The 17,727-nt window shown below is 35.0% G+C and overlaps 2 protein-coding genes across 24 annotated transcripts in view; one reads left to right on the plus strand and one right to left on the minus strand.

The window, feature by feature from the left end:
- Positions 1 to 10,366, plus strand: part of cast (calpastatin) — a 51,623-nt gene extending 41,257 nt beyond the window's left edge. For 12 of the 22 annotated variants that reach the window (XM_073871420.1, XM_073871438.1, XM_073871422.1 and 9 more), the window contains 18 exons: positions 215 to 295; positions 393 to 440; positions 1,394 to 1,462; positions 1,613 to 1,663; positions 1,881 to 1,967; positions 2,060 to 2,176; positions 2,434 to 2,562; positions 2,655 to 2,762; positions 2,841 to 2,942; positions 5,113 to 5,205; positions 5,289 to 5,330; positions 5,407 to 5,532; positions 5,653 to 5,730; positions 5,892 to 5,969; positions 6,138 to 6,215; positions 6,540 to 6,572; positions 6,978 to 7,077; positions 9,234 to 10,366. In XM_073871420.1, the coding sequence (XP_073727521.1) occupies positions 215 to 295; positions 393 to 440; positions 1,394 to 1,462; positions 1,613 to 1,663; positions 1,881 to 1,967; positions 2,060 to 2,176; positions 2,434 to 2,562; positions 2,655 to 2,762; positions 2,841 to 2,942; positions 5,113 to 5,205; positions 5,289 to 5,330; positions 5,407 to 5,532; positions 5,653 to 5,730; positions 5,892 to 5,969; positions 6,138 to 6,215; positions 6,540 to 6,572; positions 6,978 to 7,073 (1,416 nt within the window). In that variant the 3' untranslated portion in view covers positions 7,074 to 7,077; positions 9,234 to 10,366. The remainder of the gene's footprint in view (positions 1 to 214; positions 296 to 392; positions 441 to 1,393; positions 1,463 to 1,612; positions 1,664 to 1,880; positions 1,968 to 2,059; positions 2,177 to 2,433; positions 2,563 to 2,654; positions 2,763 to 2,840; positions 2,943 to 5,112; positions 5,206 to 5,288; positions 5,331 to 5,406; positions 5,533 to 5,652; positions 5,731 to 5,891; positions 5,970 to 6,137; positions 6,216 to 6,539; positions 6,573 to 6,977; positions 7,078 to 9,233) is intronic. The other 10 variants (XM_073871427.1, XM_073871423.1, XM_073871424.1 and 7 more) reach the window with 10 other exon arrangements.
- A 371-nt stretch (positions 10,367 to 10,737) lies between these two features.
- Positions 10,738 to 15,161, minus strand: cd8a (CD8a molecule). Of its 2 annotated transcripts, XM_055181178.2 has the most exons (7): positions 15,015 to 15,161; positions 13,935 to 14,019; positions 13,231 to 13,539; positions 12,922 to 13,020; positions 12,663 to 12,773; positions 11,822 to 11,861; positions 10,738 to 11,734 (listed from the first exon to the last, which is right to left on the minus strand). In XM_055181178.2, exons 2-7 carry the CDS (start codon positions 13,984 to 13,986, stop codon positions 11,683 to 11,685), a joined length of 663 nt encoding a protein of 220 aa, XP_055037153.1. In that variant the 5' UTR covers positions 13,987 to 14,019; positions 15,015 to 15,161; the 3' UTR covers positions 10,738 to 11,682. The 2 variants fall into 2 exon arrangements, with proteins under 2 accessions (XP_055037153.1, XP_073727543.1); XM_073871442.1 differs by lacking the exon at positions 15,015 to 15,161 and having other exon boundaries at positions 12,663 to 12,767; positions 13,935 to 14,114.
- Between the last annotated feature and the right edge of the window lie 2,566 nt (positions 15,162 to 17,727).

A 17,727-nucleotide genomic window follows, 5' to 3' on the forward strand; every position in this document is an offset into this window, starting at 1 on the left:
TTACAAGACACGTGATGCACATAGGTTCACTCTATGCGCCAAACACATATTTTGAAATTACAAACCACACACGACGGGCTACATACATGTTGTGATGAACTTCGCATCGTGCGCCCACAAAAAAAGAAGTCACCAGCTGCCACTGGTTTAATCAAAGAAAGGTTAGTTATAATAATTCATGTGATTTAATTGGTGAATATTTCTTGTGTCCCAGCATTCAATTGGCACAGATTTTACGACCCATGCAGCTGCACCTGTTGCCAAGGCCTGTGTTCCTCCAAAGGCACCTGCACAGGTATATATTAGCTAGATATTTTTAGTCACAATAATAGCATTAATAACACAATTTTTAACATTTATCTAAACAGGACATTTTTAATTTATCTTAACAGGAAAAGAAAACAGCTGGGGCTCCAGGGAAAGCTAAAGATGTCCCTAAGGTAACGTCGCTATGGATGTGTCCTGTCATTGTATTCCTTGTCTTCTGTTGTACTCATACTTGTACCTCGTGTTTTATTTTATAATAACTTTTCTTAGTTACATGAAAAGTTACAGAGTAAGAAGATTATCGCAAATAGACCCCTTCAAGGTTTGTTAACATTGAATGACTATCGGGTGCGCGCGCAGCAAGGGGTCATACTGTTCATACCATCCAGGCTTTATAATTTAATCTAACAGGGCTGAAAAATGATGACTTACCTCAAATGAAGTGAGCACTACAAACGCAAGCCTCTTTGATATTTGTGTTGTTTCAGTCTCCAAGTTAATTGCTTGCAGCCGCAGATGTTGTATTTTTTGTTTTTGAGATTCTGCATGAATCGCGAAAACTTAACGGAAGACCTGGTGCGATTTTCACAGCCGACGACGTAAGTAGGCATTTTTGAAGATAGCGAATAATACGCAGCTCAATCTGCTGTAATGGCTTTTCTGACCCCGACATGCACAGTGGGAACCGCCTGTGACGTGAACCATGAAGGGGTCTATACGTCAAAGAAAGTTTAGTTATAATAATAAAATCAAGTAATTCAGAGAGCCATGACATTGGACGATTTCCAAATGGAAGTGAGCTCTTTGAAGGGTGTAGGGCACTTGTGTGTTTGGATCTCCCTTGGCAAAGTGACACTTTCCTACAATCTAAACTAGCCTTTACTACCTTTAATCCTAAGATTATATTTCTATTGCAGAGTAATACTGGGTATTACTTAAAATAAAGACAAACTGAATTAAAAAAAACATTCGCAAGAGGATTCAAGTTTTCACTGTCATTTGGAACGCCCCCTTTGTGAAGGGCCGTTCAAGGGTGCATAAATGCTATTTGGAAATGCCTGTTATAAGTCTTTATATTGTACCAATAAACTCTTTCTGTTTTCTTATCTCTTTTATTTTGTCTAAGGTGGATGAATTATCAGCTTTAGACGCACTGGCTGGTGATTTTGTAGCTCCGCCACAGGCTGCTCATAAGGTATCAATGTCAATAACACAAAAAACATTTATTTAATGTTTAATTCGTATGTGTGACTTTCTTGCACATTCTCCTTTTACATTATCTCCTTGTTTTATCATGAGCAGAGGTTTTGTTATCCATTACAATATTTTTTCCTGTGTGTCATAGGTTTCTTCATCTATTCCTCCAGGCCCCAAGCAAAGCAATCTGACAGATGAGGTAATGGACAGAAAAATAGTGTGTATTATTGCCCTAAAAAAACGTGCATTTGTATATAGGACTCGTTTTTGCAGAATATGCAGAAAAAATTGTATTTGGTATGAATTTAATTTTATTCTTAACTTAAATTTCTAAGTTGTCCATTGTCTAAATGCTGAGATGTTTTCATTGTTTTAGGGCTTGTTTTAATTTCTCTGCTGCTTTGTCAAATGTGTAGGATCCCTTTAGCGCTTTGGGTGACACGCTGAGTGCACCAGAACCACCAAAAAAACAACCTGAACTCAAACCTGGAGATTTTGTTAAGGTAGCAATTATTTTTTATGATGCTTTAAAAATCTCATCTAAAATTAGACACAATTACAAGTATTTAAAACCCCCACACTTTTTTCTGGGCAGGAAAAGGAATTGACATCAGTGAAAGGCGTGCGTGTTGGGGAGAGAGATGACACGCTTCCGCCCGGTTACAGGTTCTCAGAAGAAGAACTCAAAAAATATCCTGCTCCTCCAAGAGAGGTGATACAGATATTTATTATTTTAACCATCTGATGATGACACTAAACACATAACCTTCACAAATGTTATCATGCACTTACAAATAAAGGTACTTCATCTGGTTGTTCACAGCGATCCATAAAATAACCATTTTTGGTTCCTCAAAGAACCCTTTAGTCAAAATTCACTGATTGTGTATGTCCTGATGAGTCTCTGTAATGATTGGTCGCTGTTGCTGGATCATGTGATTAAATAAGTGCATGTTTTTTGTGTTTTAGCCTTCCTTAGGCACTGATGATGCTTTGGATCTTCTGTCTGGTGACTTTGAGAGCACCCCTGCACCAACTGTTGCCGCACCACCTGTTGCCAAGCTCCCTGTTTGTACTGCCGTCAAGCCACCTCCTAAAGTGAGAGAAAAACAAAATCCTTTACATTGACTTTAAATGTCATCAGTTGTTTTTTTACCTTATACTACTATCGTCTTATTCTTTTTCCGTAGCCTTTAAATGATTTCGATCTAGAGGTTCTTGCAGATGATTTTGTGGCTCCTACTTCTGCATCTAAAGTTCAGTCCGCTGTCCCCGTCCCACCACACCCTGAAAGACAGGTAAATGTACTTCCATCAACATACAGGTGCACATTTTATTCCATTTTGATTTGTACTGATTCTTTTCTCTGGTTTCAGATGTCAGACACTTCATCAGCTTTAGATGCTCTATCAGACACACTGGAAGAAATAAAACCAAGGCCTGAGCCCACCCCTATCTCACAAAAAGCCATTGTTAAGGTAACCAGATCCCTTCAGTAAAGCAAAATCGAGGCCTGTTTGCACCAATTTGACTGCATAAAATATATACAACATAACCCTGTCTGTAAAATCTTAATTATGAGATTATGAAGTTTGATTTAACATTGATTAAAATGTTTTGACATGACATCACTCAGTCAATATTAAAGATAGCAAGGTTGAAGAATGTTCTTTACATAATGTAGAAAACAGTACAGTAAATCACAAAAATTTACATTTTTTTATTCACCAAGTCACAAATTGTTCAGATATGAATGAATTTTTACCCACCCAAACAATAAAAAAATGACATTGCATGATATTTTGATTTTGGACATGGCGTAGAGGAGTTAAATGGGTCTTATCATTAGAAATTATGGTCATCATGAGTGACTGCCGTAATTCATTTTGTATGTGACACAGACATTTGCATAGAAAGTAGTCTTGTCAGGATTTATTGCAGGATTAAAAGACGCTGTTATTGCAGGATACAAACTGTATTGGACCCAACTATGAACCCATAGGCCTTTACGTTAGTTATAAATTTTTCATGTTTTATCTGAAGGGACGTACAAATAAGAGAGCGTTAAACTTTTTGCCCAAGGAGCCAGCAATAAGCATAGTCTACAAAGCTAGGGAAAGATGAACATCATAGATCATAAAGTTGTTGTTTTTTAATATATAAACAAAGTAAGACCGCCTTAAGTGATCGCTGTTGTGCATTTTACATACAACGCGGTTGTTTGTCGGCCCTAAGCCAGTGTCGCTACTCAATTTACATGTGACAAGTGGTGGTGAACAAAAACGATTGCACCTCTTTTAAAGCCAAACTTCAGCTAAATTTCAAAATTACGCCATGATTTACTCGCCCTTAAGCAATCCGAGTTACATATGTCTATCATTTTTCAGACAAATACATTTGGAGTTATTTTAGTAAATGTCCTTGCATTTCCGAACTTATAATGGGAGATAACAGTGCTCAGGGAACAAATTTTGACTTTAAAGCCCAAAAATGTACATTCATCCTTCACATAAGTAATCCACATGGCTCCAAGGGGTTAATAAAGGCCTTTTGATTGATTTTCAAAGTTATAAACTATAATAAGTTATCTAGCTTCCGGTAACGACGCCATCTTGGACTCACGCTATTCATGAGAGTCACTGCGCAACCTAACCATGGCAACAAATGCTCACTACTCTTGTGAACCGCGTGAGTCCAGGATGGCGCCGTTACGGGGAGGTAGTTATCACAGTTTATAAAGGGGAAATATGGATATTTTTCTTACAAAATCGCATCAATTACACTCCACTTTTATTGAAAATATGCTCATTTTCCAGCTCCCCTAGAGTTAAACATTTGATTTTTACCGTTTTGGGATCCATTTAGCGGATCTCTGGGTCTGGCACTACTACTTTTAGCATAGCTTAGCATAGTCCATTGAATCTGATTAGACCATTAGCATAACGCTAAAAAATAACCAAGTTTGGATATTTTTCCTATTTAAAACTTGACTCTTCTGTAGTTACATCGTGTACTAAGACCGACAGAAAATTAAAAGTTGCGATTTTCTAGGCCGATATGGCTAGGACTATACTCTCATTCTGGCGTAATAATCAAGGACTTTGCTGCTGTAACATGGCTGCAAGAGCCATAATGATATTACGCAACCGACGAAAATAGTCCACTTAGTATCTTTGAATAGCAGGGGACTATTTTCGGGCACTACGTAATATCATTGCGCCTCCTGCAGCCGTGTTACGGCAGCAAAGTCCTTGATTATGCGATGCTAATGGTCTAATCAGATTGAATGGATTGTGCTAAGCTATGCTAAAAGTGGTGGCGCCAGACCCCGAGGTCGGATGGATGGATTCCAAAACGGTGAAGGTTAGGTGTTTAACCCTAGGGGAGCTGGAAAAATAGCATTTTTTTTTTAAAGAGGTGGAGTGTCCCTTTAAGGGTGATATTGTAATATTTGGCTGGAGTATCTCTTTAAAATCTGTTCAATCACTTTTAAACACCATGCTATGATTCTGAAAAAAAAAATTAAGTTGAATACAACATTTTTCTAGATGTTTTTGATAAAAATAGCTTTCAGTGCTAAATGCGTTCAGATCATGAGGACTGAATCTCATCCCGAAGAGCTTGCTTAGATGTTCTCACTCTCCACAGGAAATAGACATTGTGGAGGAGAGAGTGAGTAAGCCTGGGGAGACAGATGACAGCCTGCCACCAGACCATCGCTTTTCAGAAGCCGACAAGAAGGTGACCACTGCGTTTCCCTGCCAATGGATTTATATAACCGTTAAAGCTAAAGATCTGATAAACACTTCATTTATTCCCTGCAGGCGTTTGAAGAAGCAAAGAAAAAATGTCCTGAACCAAAGCAGGTACTTCATGAATTGTAATGTCTAAACCACAGTATGCAGAAACAACAACAACATGACCTTGATGATTCTGTTTCAGGCATCAATCGATGACGCAGCGGCCCTTGACCTGCTCGACAGCGATTTCTCATCAGCGCCCACCGTGAAAGCATCTGCACCTGAGGCTCACACCTTCACTCCTGAACGCACACCTCCAACCTACACGGTATCTAAACCTAGTACAAAAATGGATGCAAAAATCATTAAACATATCACACATAGATGATGGGTCATGAATCATTTTAACTACCAATTGAAGTTGTTTGTTTTATTCTTTTTTTTGTAGGCACAAGGTGCAGCTTTAGACGAACTGGCAGACAAACTGATTCCAAATCTGGAGAAACCCAAAGAGAGCAAAGCAAAGGTGAGAATTTTTGCAGCGCGATTATTTGAACGCCAAACATCAGTCATGGGTTGAGCACTGCAGGCTTAAATGTTCGAATTCACTCACTCCTTCGAGTGACCTATATACGTGAATTAGGGGGGCTATTTCGGACATAGCCACGATTTATTCTTTTTTTGTAGGCACAAGGTGCAGCTTTAGACGAACTGGCAGACAAACTGATTCCAAATCTGGAGAAAGCCAAAGATAGCAAAGCAAAGGTGAGAATTTTCGCAGCGCGATTATTTGAACGGCAAACATCAGTCATGGGTTGAGCACTGCAGGCTCAAATGTTCGAATTCACTCACTCCTTCGAGTGACCTATATACGTGGATTAGAGGACTAAGGGGCTATTTCGGACATAGCCACGATTTATTCTTTTTTTGTAGGCACAAGGTGCAGCTTTAGACGAACTAGCAGACAAACTGATTCCAAATCTGGAGAAACCCAAAGAGAGCAAAGCAAAGGTGAGAATTTTCGCAGCGCGATTATTTGAACGCCAAACATCAGTCATGGGTTGAGCACTGCAGGCTCAAATGTTCGAATTCACTCACTCCTTCGAGTGACCTATATACGTGGATTAGGGGGGCTATTTCGGACATAGCCACGAAGAATGTAAATGTATGGTTGGACATCATACTTTGTGTTCACAGTCTTCCTGAAGTTTGATATTTTTAGGCAAAGGCTTGTTGTGGTATCTTTACAATGTGATCAGACCATATATGAGCCCCAGGCATTTCCCCTCCAACTGGTTAAAAACCAGTTTAAAACAAGTCTCTGTGTAATTACAGGGAAAGGGGGGGAAGTCAAAGTCTAAACAGAAGGTAGGTTATACTGTATATGTAAATTAAATGCATGAATCTGGTTCTAACACAATTGCTTTGGCTGTACGACATCATGAGGACCATGCGTAAACTCATTCAGTCGCCATTCTGCCTGTTCCATCGGCTGACCTGTTTGACATTTTCTTAAAAAAATGTTTTTTTCACTGCATTAAACATTTGAGTTATTCAGCTAGTCTGGCTTTCTTAAAATATGCAGCTAATGTGCCACAGATGTTTGCGCAATACTGTGCACTGCAATGTCATGGATGTTACATCGTTTATACACATGGTGGTGCTATGCCACAAAGCTTTTTTCCATTTCACCAACCACATGCTCACAAGTTTGCTTATAAAAACTATTTTTGGATGTTTTTGTTTTCCTAAAATTTTTATTTTGTGTCCTAGAAACAGTCTGGAGGTGATTCCTCAGCCGTAGAGAATCTGTCCAGTAAGCCGAGCTCCAAAGACGTAGTGCCTTCAGCGAAAGATGGAAAGAGATAGATCAGTAAGCTCAGCCGCCTTTAATTTTGAAAGGAACAGTTTACCCAGATAATCATTTGTGACCCCGGACCACAATTTATATTTATAGCGATAGCCAAAAATACATTGTATGGGCCAAAATTAAAGATTTTATGGCAAAAATTATTAGGATATTAAGTAAAAATCACGTTCCATGAAGAGGGGGGCTAGGGTGGTCCTGGACCTCCTATAAGCATTGAGGGACCTCTTATAAAGCACAAAAATAGCTAGGGGACCCCCATAATCTTTGACATAATTCAAACACTGACCATAAATATATCAAAACTATAAATCAAAACTTACTAAGGACTACTTTTGGATGAATTTAAAGGCGAATTTCTGAATATTTAGATTTTTTGCACCCTCAGATTCCAGATTTTTAGACGGTTGTATCTCGGACAAATATTGTCCTATCCTTACAAACCATACATCCATGCATACAAATCATATACAGCTTCAGATCATGTATATTTATGACTGGTTTTGTGGTCCAGGGTCACATTTTGTTGTAAAAAAATTTATTTTGGGGACAAACACATTTTTTTATATAAAACAAAAGAAAAAATATTGGCTGTTTTATAAAATTTATACACTGCAAAAATTATTTTCAAGAAAAACATTTCGTAGTATTTTTGTCTTCTTTTCAGTAAAAATATCTAAAAATTCTTAAATTAAGATGCTTTTTCTTGATGAGCAAAACGACCCCAAAAAAGAAATCTAGTTTTATACCAAAAATATCAAATTTAGGTGATTTTGTGCATAAAACTAGCAAAAAAATCTGCCAATGGGGTAAGCAAATTTTCCTTGAATGTTTCTTGAATTTATTGTTTAAGAAAAATTTTCAAGATTTTTTTGCTTGCCCTTTTGGCAGATTTTTTTTGCTTGTTTATGCACAAAATCACTTAAATTTGATATTTTTGGTCTGGAAACTGGATTTGTTTTCTTGGGTCGTTTTGCTCATCAAGGAAAAGCATCTTAATTTAAGAATTTTTTGCTTTTTTGCAATTTTTACTGAAAACAAGACAAAAATACTAAGAATTTTTTTTCTTGAAAATCATTTTTTGCAGTGTACATCCATGCATACAAATCATACTACATACAGCTTATTTATTCTGCTTCAGATAATGTATAATTATGACTGGTTTTGTGGGTCCAGGGTCACATATTTTTGTAAAAAAAAAAAAAATTATATTAAACAAAAGAAAAGTATTAATAAAATGTATAAGTAATGATCAAAATAATCAAGTCACACACTGCAAAAATGACTTTCTTACTTAGTATTTTTGTCTTGTTTTTAGTAGAAATATCTAAAGATTCTTAAATCAAGATATATTTTCTAGTTTTTAGACAAAAACTATACAATTTGGGTTAATTTGTGCTTGGAACGGGCAAAATTATCTGCCAATGGGGTGAACATTTTTTACTTAAATTAAGTGTTTAAGAAAAAGAAAAAACTTATTTTTAGTTTTTTTTATCACCCCATTGGCGGATATTTTTGCTTGTTTTAAGTTTAAATTGACTTAAATTGTATATTTTTGTCTATAATTTTCTTAGGTCATTTTTCTAATCGGGAAAAAGCATCTTAATTTATGAATTTGTAGATATTTCTACCGAAAACAAAATAAAAATACTACGTAAGAGAGTAATTTTTTGCAGTGCATACACACTGCAAAAAAATATTTTCAAGAAAAAAATTCTTAGCATTTTCAGTAAAAATATCTAAAAATTCTTAAATTAAGATGCTTTTTCTTGATGAGCAAAATGACCTAAGAAAATAAGTCTAGTTTTTAGACCAAAAATCACAAAATTAGATGATTTTGTGCATAAAACGGGCAAAAAAATCTGCCAGTGGGGTTTTTGGCCACATTTTCTTCAATTTTTCTTGAATGTAGTGTTTATGAAGAATGTTCAAGATTTTTTGGCTTGCCGCATTGGCAGATTTTTTGGCTTATTTTATGCACAAAATCACTAAAATTTGATATTTTTGGTCTAAAAACTAGACTGATTTTCTTGGGTCGTTTTGCTCATTAAGAAAAGCATCTTAATTTAAGAATTTTACTGAAAACAGGACAAAAATAATAAGAATTTTTTTTCAGTGCAGGAGTAATAAGGATTATTAATTCATAAGGATTTCTTTTTCAGGTTTACAATGACTCGCATACTCATCATACCTACCAGGAAAAGGTTATGAAAGGGAGCTGCTTGGACAAGAAATATATTTTTACGGTGGATGTGGAATAAAACAGAATATATATATATAACTGCACAGAGACACTTACTCATGTATTTTAAGAGTTTCCTGAAGAAAAAGCCAAAATAAATAAATAAATATAATGATCTATAATTGCCTTGTGACTGATAAAAGATTTCTACACAGAAAGGATGGTACAGGTGGGTTTTGTCAAACAGTGTATGTATTGTTCATTCATTCACCATAGCAGTTTGCTTTTTATATAAAATATCCCATATGCATTTTCCCCCACTTCTTTTTCTCACGGGGTATTGCTGCAGTTTTCCTGTTCATAGAGATGAACGTTGTCTATTGCTCTTTGAAAATCTATAGAGACTTTGTACAGTCATTGTAGGTTATGAATTCATTCACAGTTTACAGTGCAGGAGTGACAGTTTTGATATCTGTTGAATGCTGTTGTATATCTGTTTTATGACACTAATTCAAAAAAGCTTTGTGTGAGAGTTGTTTTTCTGTTGGTTGTTTCAGAACGGTTTTCTGAAATGCACTTATATTGTTCATTTTGACAAAAAAAAAAAGATTTGCACAAACACTAATTGACTAAATGATCACAAAACGCCTTGGTAAAAAGATTGACTACTTGTGCAATGTTTTGTTCATTTGATTTAAATAGATAATTAAGAATAATTCTGTCTAAAGCACAAAGGTTTAACAAATCGAAACCACTAGTAAGTTAACAGGTGTTGCATTAGATGTGGTGGGCTAAGTCTGAATCTTTCGCTTTCGTTTTCACTCAGATGTGTTGGTTAAAGGGCCACCACAACATTATACTTTTGTTGAACAGCAGGAAGGACACGTTTATTGTTTGACGATTTAAACGTTCAAAAAACTGACTGTAAAAACGGAAATACGACTATTAAACTTAACATTTATGGTTACATATTTCCTTCTTGCAGATCAAGGTAATTCATTAAGTCTTCCAAAACGAATGTGTACTATGGTATTTTTAAGAAGGGATTTTTATTTCAAATGAAATCAATGTTTGTTTTGAAAGGTTATGTGCAAATAAAAGCGTAGTAATGTTTTGGGTCTCAAATCAGTTTTTTTGGGGGGGATGTGTTTGCAGAGAATAAAAAATAATAGTTTTTAAAATACATCTTCAAATGTTATTTCAGGCCATGCTAACTGGTTAGATCATCACTTCACTATTGGTTTACAGCTTGTGTTGTAGTGTATGAGCAAGCCTCACATTAAACAGTATGATGTATGTATGTCCTATGAAAAGACAGCATTTATAGAAGAAGTGTTGTGCTTTTACTGCTGTTACAAACATGTATTGAAATAAAAATAACAGTTAAATTGCTATAAAGTTTTTCTCTTTTACTATTTGCTATTATACTGGAATTAGTCTGCAGATTGAAATGCTGGATGGACTGATGGACAGGTGCATAGATATATAGTAGGCTTATTTATTCTTTTATCTCAAAATGTACAGCAAACAACATACATCAATATCACTGCAGTTTATTCTGTAAAGCTGAACTAGAACGTAAACTAAAAACAACTTATGTACTTTTTGTTTCACTTAACATTACAATACACTACAAAAGAATGCTGGGTTATTTTCAATTCAGCATTAGGTCAAAAAGGGATGAGCCCAACCTGTTAAATTAACCCCCCAAAAATTATATTTGACCAAACAATGGATTAAAACAACCCAGCATATCTTAAATTCATCCCCTTTCGACAAAATGCTAAATTGAAAATATTTTAAACCCAGTGTTTGGTCAAAAAGCAATGAACCTAGCACGTTGAATTGTAATTTAACCAATGCTGGGATGTTTTAACTGGGTTCATTTAACTCAAATGGCTGGGCTTGACCTATTTGTATAATCTATATTTATCATTTTATTTCCCTATTTAAGTATCTAAATACATTTCCCGGACAGGGATTAGACTTGTCCTAGACTAAAATAAGTGTAAGAGCTGTCCCCATAATGATCATTAGTGATAGATCTGCTTATGGCCAGCAGATGGCACATAAGCTCTTTTAAACACTCCTTAAACTCTTTTAAACATGTTACAATAATACAACCGTTTCAATTAAATGAAAGCACTAATAAAAAAACTATATAATAGACATATTAAAACAAACATAAAAAACAAAACATTTCACCAGACATTTCAGGATAATAAAAAACATGTGATCTCTGATTGTTGTCAATGTTCAAAATTTCTCTTAAACAAATAGTACACGTTAAACAAAGTACAAAGAAAGAACTTAAATTATAAAATCATCTTATAGTCATAAGAGGAAACTGCATTTAACCTTACATACCGATTAGAAACTAAATAAAAATTCTTGAACCAGTATTGTGCTTTTCTTCATCTTCCCCAGATCTAAAAGTGGCTGTCGGGTAGTTTAGCGTGTCCTGTGGGTCTGTTCTGAGGACTGAAAGATTAAGAAATGTTGAATTGAAAATGTACAAATCTACAAAAATGCATCACAAATTCAATTTGGGCATAGCATAAGACTTACTGTCTTTTGTAATGGTGGGGACATCGTCTTGTTCTTATACCTTAAGAGAAATGAAAACATTATACACTTTAAAACTTTTTATCTTTAAATTCTTATTTTTAAGAAAATGTATGTTAGTTGAAACAATGCAACCAAAATTTGTTATCAGTGTTTATAAAAACGAGCTTAAAATTAAAAAACAAATAGCCTACATTTATTTATAATATCTGTTTAATATATGCAAACACATAAATATAACTAAATATAAATATAAATCTCCCTTGATCTTTCACTTTTATTTTACAGTTTCACGGTATTCTTTTTTGTAGGGCAGGGTTAAAGAACGAAAGATTTATTTATTTATTTATCTTTTATTTTCTTTATTTTCTAAATATTAATTTTATAAATCAGGATACATAATTTCATCTTTGGTTGTAAATTCTGGATACATTCCTAAAAATTAAGTTGCTTGAAAAGTTATTTGACAAGTCGCATTGTTCCATAAAGAACCTTTAACCTTAAATAAAGCTTATTTATAGTGGAGAAGAAGGTTATACACAGTTGAGGTATATACACTACAAAAAAGGTAATTTATAAATGGTTCCTTTGGGAACCGTTGACTAAAAGATGAAAAAATATTTTACCTCTATCATCACTGCAAGGAAAACTTTTAAGCACCTTTATTTAAGAAATGTAGTTTAAATTTATCTTAAATAAATAAATAAATAAAAATAATTTCTAGCTAAAGCTGCTTTTAACTGTGCCCAGCTATCAAAAGTCAATGTGCAGCCATACAGTGCGTAACTGTAACCTACAGTATAAAAATTGAGTAGATTATCTGTTGCTTTCGCATTAAACTTACGGTTGCAGTACAAAATTGTGATGACCAGGATAAGAAGGAGAAGTCCACAGCCAGATGCCAAAGATGATAATATCCAAGTCTCACAGTTCAGGAAAGACTTCAAGTCTGCAACTGATAATGAGTTTTAATCTTTACAAAGTGTTATTGTAATATTTGCTCATAACTAACATCCATCCCGAACTACCATTTACCATTAGCAGTAGTATATATACTGTACTGTACTGTACACTGTGTTTTTTGTGTGTATGGAACCACAAACCTTTTTTGTTGCATGCACACTGTGTTTTTGTCGTTGCCACAATATCGGACATTGCCTTGGTTGGTGCTGGAGCTTTTTTTGGAGGTTGTGTTGTTGGATCTGGAACAGACATTTTAGCAAAAGAAAAGTTTTGACTTTTTGGAGAATTAAACCATACTGTTTCTATAAATTCTGTACAAAAAATGATCACATCATGCTTTTGATGACTAAAGAGTTAGCTGGCAAACACAGAAGTGATCACTGTTTCTGAACAGCTTAATAACACAGCCTTATGTATGCTTACTAAAAAAAAAAAATTCAGATACCCACCTGGTTCTCCATTAATAGTAGTTTGTTTTCCAAAACGAAGCATGTTGTTGTTCATACCGGCACAGGTGTACACACCACTATCTTTCTTTTTATTGAACTTCTGAATGGTCAAACCCATCTTGTCACCTGAAACCTTTACTTTGTAGTTTTCAGGAACATCAGTAGCTTTAACTTCTGTGTTTTTACTAGTAAATAAAAACTTTGGGCCGTCATTTTGAATCCGAAACCAGAATGTCAAAGTGCCAGAGATGCCTGGGACACACTCGACTGATACATCATCTCCGTCTTTAACAATACGTGTCGAGCCACCTGAAAATCACAAAGATTTCAGATAAATAAGACAATTTAGATCCTTATGCAAACCAATACTGCACCTGATATAAATAAGCAAGCAAATAAGGATTTAACCATGTGATTATAATAAAAATAGCTTTTTCTTTCTCTCACATAGATACATTTTAATTCACTTAAATTTTAGGCATGCTGCATATTAGTTTGTATGCTGTTGACATTGGCAATACAAGTATTAATACTTTTAATTAAATGATTGTCAATGGGGTGTATAGAAATGATACAAAAAATCCATATTATAAAGCTGTAATGTGAGTCATTTTCCATTCTCTTCTAATCTGAACATAAAGGATCAGACAAGCCTTTACACATTACAAACGTGTTTTTATAAAGAAAAGAAGTGTTTGACTTACCACCCTGGAACAGGAATAAAATCACATAAAATCCAAGGTATATTTGAAACATTTTCTCAATTCTTCGTTAAATCTTTGAGCTCTTCTGAAAGCGACAGGAACAAAACTGAAAGGATGCAGAAACTCTTCTGTCTGCCCCTCCCAAACCCTTACTTTCAAACTCTTTTTCAGTTGTTTTAAAAGAAATAAAGGTTTATACAATGTACTAATGCCAATAATTATTTTAGGACAAAACTAATATTAAGGCTATGTGTGTACACATTTTTCTTTTTTTTATAAACACTCATACAAAAAAATAAATGTGTAAAAACATTAAAGAAAGTTTTATTTTAGCCTATTATTTTAGGACAAAACAAATATTTATGTGTGTGTACACCTTTTTTTATTTTGTGTAAAAAATGTGCAAAATGACTAAATGGTGGACAGGTGGAGTCGAAATGTGGACATACAAAAACTATTTTTAACCTATACGCCTACAAGTACGGTTAAAGCTATCAAATCACTTATGTCACCAGAAAGGTACATTTTTCGGTCCAGTTAAAGTTTCTTATAGGCTAGAACACATATGCACTGTTATTGCCCAGACAGTGAGGCTTCAATTAAGGACTATATGGTGCTTTTTAGAATATGGGAAACTGTAGGCCTATTATATGTCCACAAATTTTTTTTAAATTATTAATAATTGCTAACAACAGTAATTAATGTACGAACATTTTAAAAATAAGAAAATATAAAATATTAACAGGTTATTGTTTTGTAAGAAGTATTGGTGCAGCATGCTTTGTCTCCGCGTGCACCTGAACGGGGGTCTGCTTGCAGGAGCAGCGCAGCACGAACCCACCAATGCGCGCGCCGCTCTTTGATCACGCGCCAAACCGCACATGACGCGCGCAGCTCGGAAGTCAGTCAAGCTGTAAATGTGGGCACAAATACTTTTCATTTTGAACAATATTAAAGTTTTAACATTTTAAAAGATAGCAAACTTCTAGTGATATTTTGGGTGTTTTTGTGATTCTTCTGACTGGAGTCGAACACACTCAATATACACGGTTATTATCTTTAGGAGGTGGTGTGTATTACCTGACTTCATGATGGGGTCATTTCATAACGTTTCCCAAGAAGAATGGAAAGTTGTTGGTCGCTTTCAGACCACTTCGTGCTGTAAATAAAGCTGAAGGTGAGATGAATGCTGCCCACACACTCACAGCTTCAGCAACATCGCCCCCTTTCTACCTGTGTTGCAATAGGGTCTGACGTCATTTAGAGGCAGCGTTGTTTACGTCGTCAGTAGGAAATTAACGTAACATAGGTCATGTTGTTGAATAAGGAGCTTGCCACATTACTACAACAAAAACAATGTCTTTAACCAGAAATGTAGGCATACAAAGCATCATCAAATGTAATAAAAATAGTGATTATTATTATTTAATGTATAGGGGATATTTAAAAGTGTAGGAATTAATAAATGATTGAATGAATACGTAAATAAAATCACATTTCATAACTTTAACACTGATTTATTTATATATTTGGCTGAAACTTTAACCCGAAGCAATCTACAGCTCTTTCCTTTTTTTAAAGGAAAACACCACCATTTTTCAATATTTTAATATGTTCTTACCTCAACTTAGATTAATTAATACATACCGATCTTTTTTCAATGCGTTCACTTTTAATGTTTGTACAACGCTTCGTGAATGTGTTAGCATTTAGCCTAGCCCTATTCATTGCTATGGCTCCAAACACAAGTTTTATTTTGTCTTTAAATGGAAGTGTTTGGTGGCTTCTAAATTCATCCCTGTTTGGAGCCATAGAAATGAATGGGGCTAGGCTAAATGCTAACACATTCACGAGGCACTGTACAAAGATTTAAAGTGCACGAATAAAAAAGATAGGTACCCTGCTGAAAAAAAACAGCATACCAGCAAGACCAGCATATTTTGTGTTTTAGTGCTGGTTTGCTAGTGAACACCAGCTTAACCAGCACCAGCATCATCACCAGCTAAACCAGCACTAGCACCAGCATCCCAAGCTGGTCACACCAGCATATGCAGTGTTTTGGTGCTGGTATGCTGGTGACCACCAGCTAAACCAGCATAGACCATCATAATTCCCCTGCTGGTCCATGCTGGTTTTATGCTGTTTTTTTCAGCAGGGTATGTATTAATTTTCCTTTAATGCTAGTTTGTTTCATCCGATTTTGAATCAAATGTTTTGTTAACATTTTACCCATGAGTTTAAAACAACCCAACATTTATTAGGTGCTGCCTAAAAATCACTTTGCAAAAAAACAAAAAGCATCCAAAACGGGGGGATTCTGTTTTTCATATCTCGCAGGTGGGTGTCCAGGAAGACCTCCAGTCAAACAGAGAGACTGTTTATAAAAGCCGGTCCACCCTCAGTTTCCATGGCCCCCAATGTAGTTTTGAGTCACATTCTCAGTTTGGGTAATTTCTCATCATCTACTGATTTCTTACTTGGGGATCCCTGTCTGACTCACCAAAAGACTTGCGGGTCTCAGACCCAAAACAAGGTCTATAGCCAGAGCGGTGAGGGGGATGGGGGTTACCTTTGGGGATTCCTTGGAGGAAGATGGCCAACTCATCCTTATACACCACAACAGAGGAATATTACATGAGGTGAGTAAGGCAGTGGCCCACTCCATAGACGTCTGTGTAGAGAGTGAACAGTAAAATCTGACTTTCAGTCACTGCCGTTATGGCAACATTAGGATTCTCTTTTGCAGTTCAGGTGCATCGCAATTTATTTAAAGACAAGAACATCCATGATACTGGAGCTTATTGTTTAGTTGAAAATGAAATGAAAAGAGAGCACAGCTTGATGTAAGTATGTTTGTTTTTATATAACGATTTTAATGTTCAGTAGAAATAGGCTAATCCTACTTTATGTTAGGGGTCCCAGAGACCCCAATGCTGTACAGTATATGTGATGCTGGACCACAAAACCAGTCATAAGTCCCACGGGTATATTTGTAGTAATAGCAAAAAATACATTGTATGGGACAAAATTATTAAAAAAAATGTATGATAAAAATGATTAGGATATTAAGTAAAGATCATGTTCCATGAAGTTATTTGTACATTTTCTACTGTAAATACAGTACTGTGCAAAAGTCTTAGGACACCATGCCAGAATGAGATTTGTTGTTTTGCAGTGTTATAGGGATCATATATAATTGTTTCTCAGTCTCTTTAATAGAATACATCCAGAAAATAAAGGAATATAGTATTAAAAACTGTATAAAAATGTAAACTGATGTGTCAAGTTTTTAGGGTAAACTAGCAATAGCAGGAAACTGCAGGATCTCTTAAACCTAAATAAAATTTAATCCTAATTTATAATTTTAAAGAAATTCATCTTTTTACTTAATTCTGCTCAAAAACGCTTAAGATCTGTCTAGTGCCAAGAGAGGTCACACTAAACACAGATGATGCCTAAAGAAGATATTTAGTCCTGAAAATTTATTTTTTACATATTTTTTGTATTTTCTGTTTGTATCTTAATAAAATAGATTGAAAAATAAATATGGATGGACATTAAAACTTTTAAAGCAACAAGTCTGGTGGTGGTGGCCGAAGACTTTTGCACAAAATTGATGTATAATTAATATGTGTTGCTAAGGACTTCATTTGGACAACTTTAAAGGAAAGTTTCTCAATATTTTCAGATTATCAAAGATTTTTTTGCACCCTTAAAGATTCTAGATTTTCAAATAGTTGTATATCAACCAACAGTAATGCTTTTTCTGTACACTGTAAAAAAACTCAGTAGA

This window comes from Misgurnus anguillicaudatus, chromosome 9 (genome assembly GCF_027580225.2).
Source record: "Misgurnus anguillicaudatus chromosome 9, ASM2758022v2, whole genome shotgun sequence".
Taxonomy (NCBI): domain Eukaryota; kingdom Metazoa; phylum Chordata; class Actinopteri; order Cypriniformes; family Cobitidae; genus Misgurnus; species Misgurnus anguillicaudatus.

Coding starts and splice junctions, on each gene's coding strand:
- cd8a (XM_055181178.2), bottom strand. CDS start 13,986: ATGTTTCAAATATACCTTGGATTTTATGTGATTTTATTCCTGTTCCAG. Junction 11,862..12,662: donor CACAATTTTGTACTGCAACC/GTAAGTTTAATG, acceptor ATTTCTCTTAAG/GTATAAGAACAAGACGATGT. Junction 11,735..11,821: donor CCCCACCATTACAAAAGACA/GTAAGTCTTATG, acceptor TTAATCTTTCAG/TCCTCAGAACAGACCCACAG.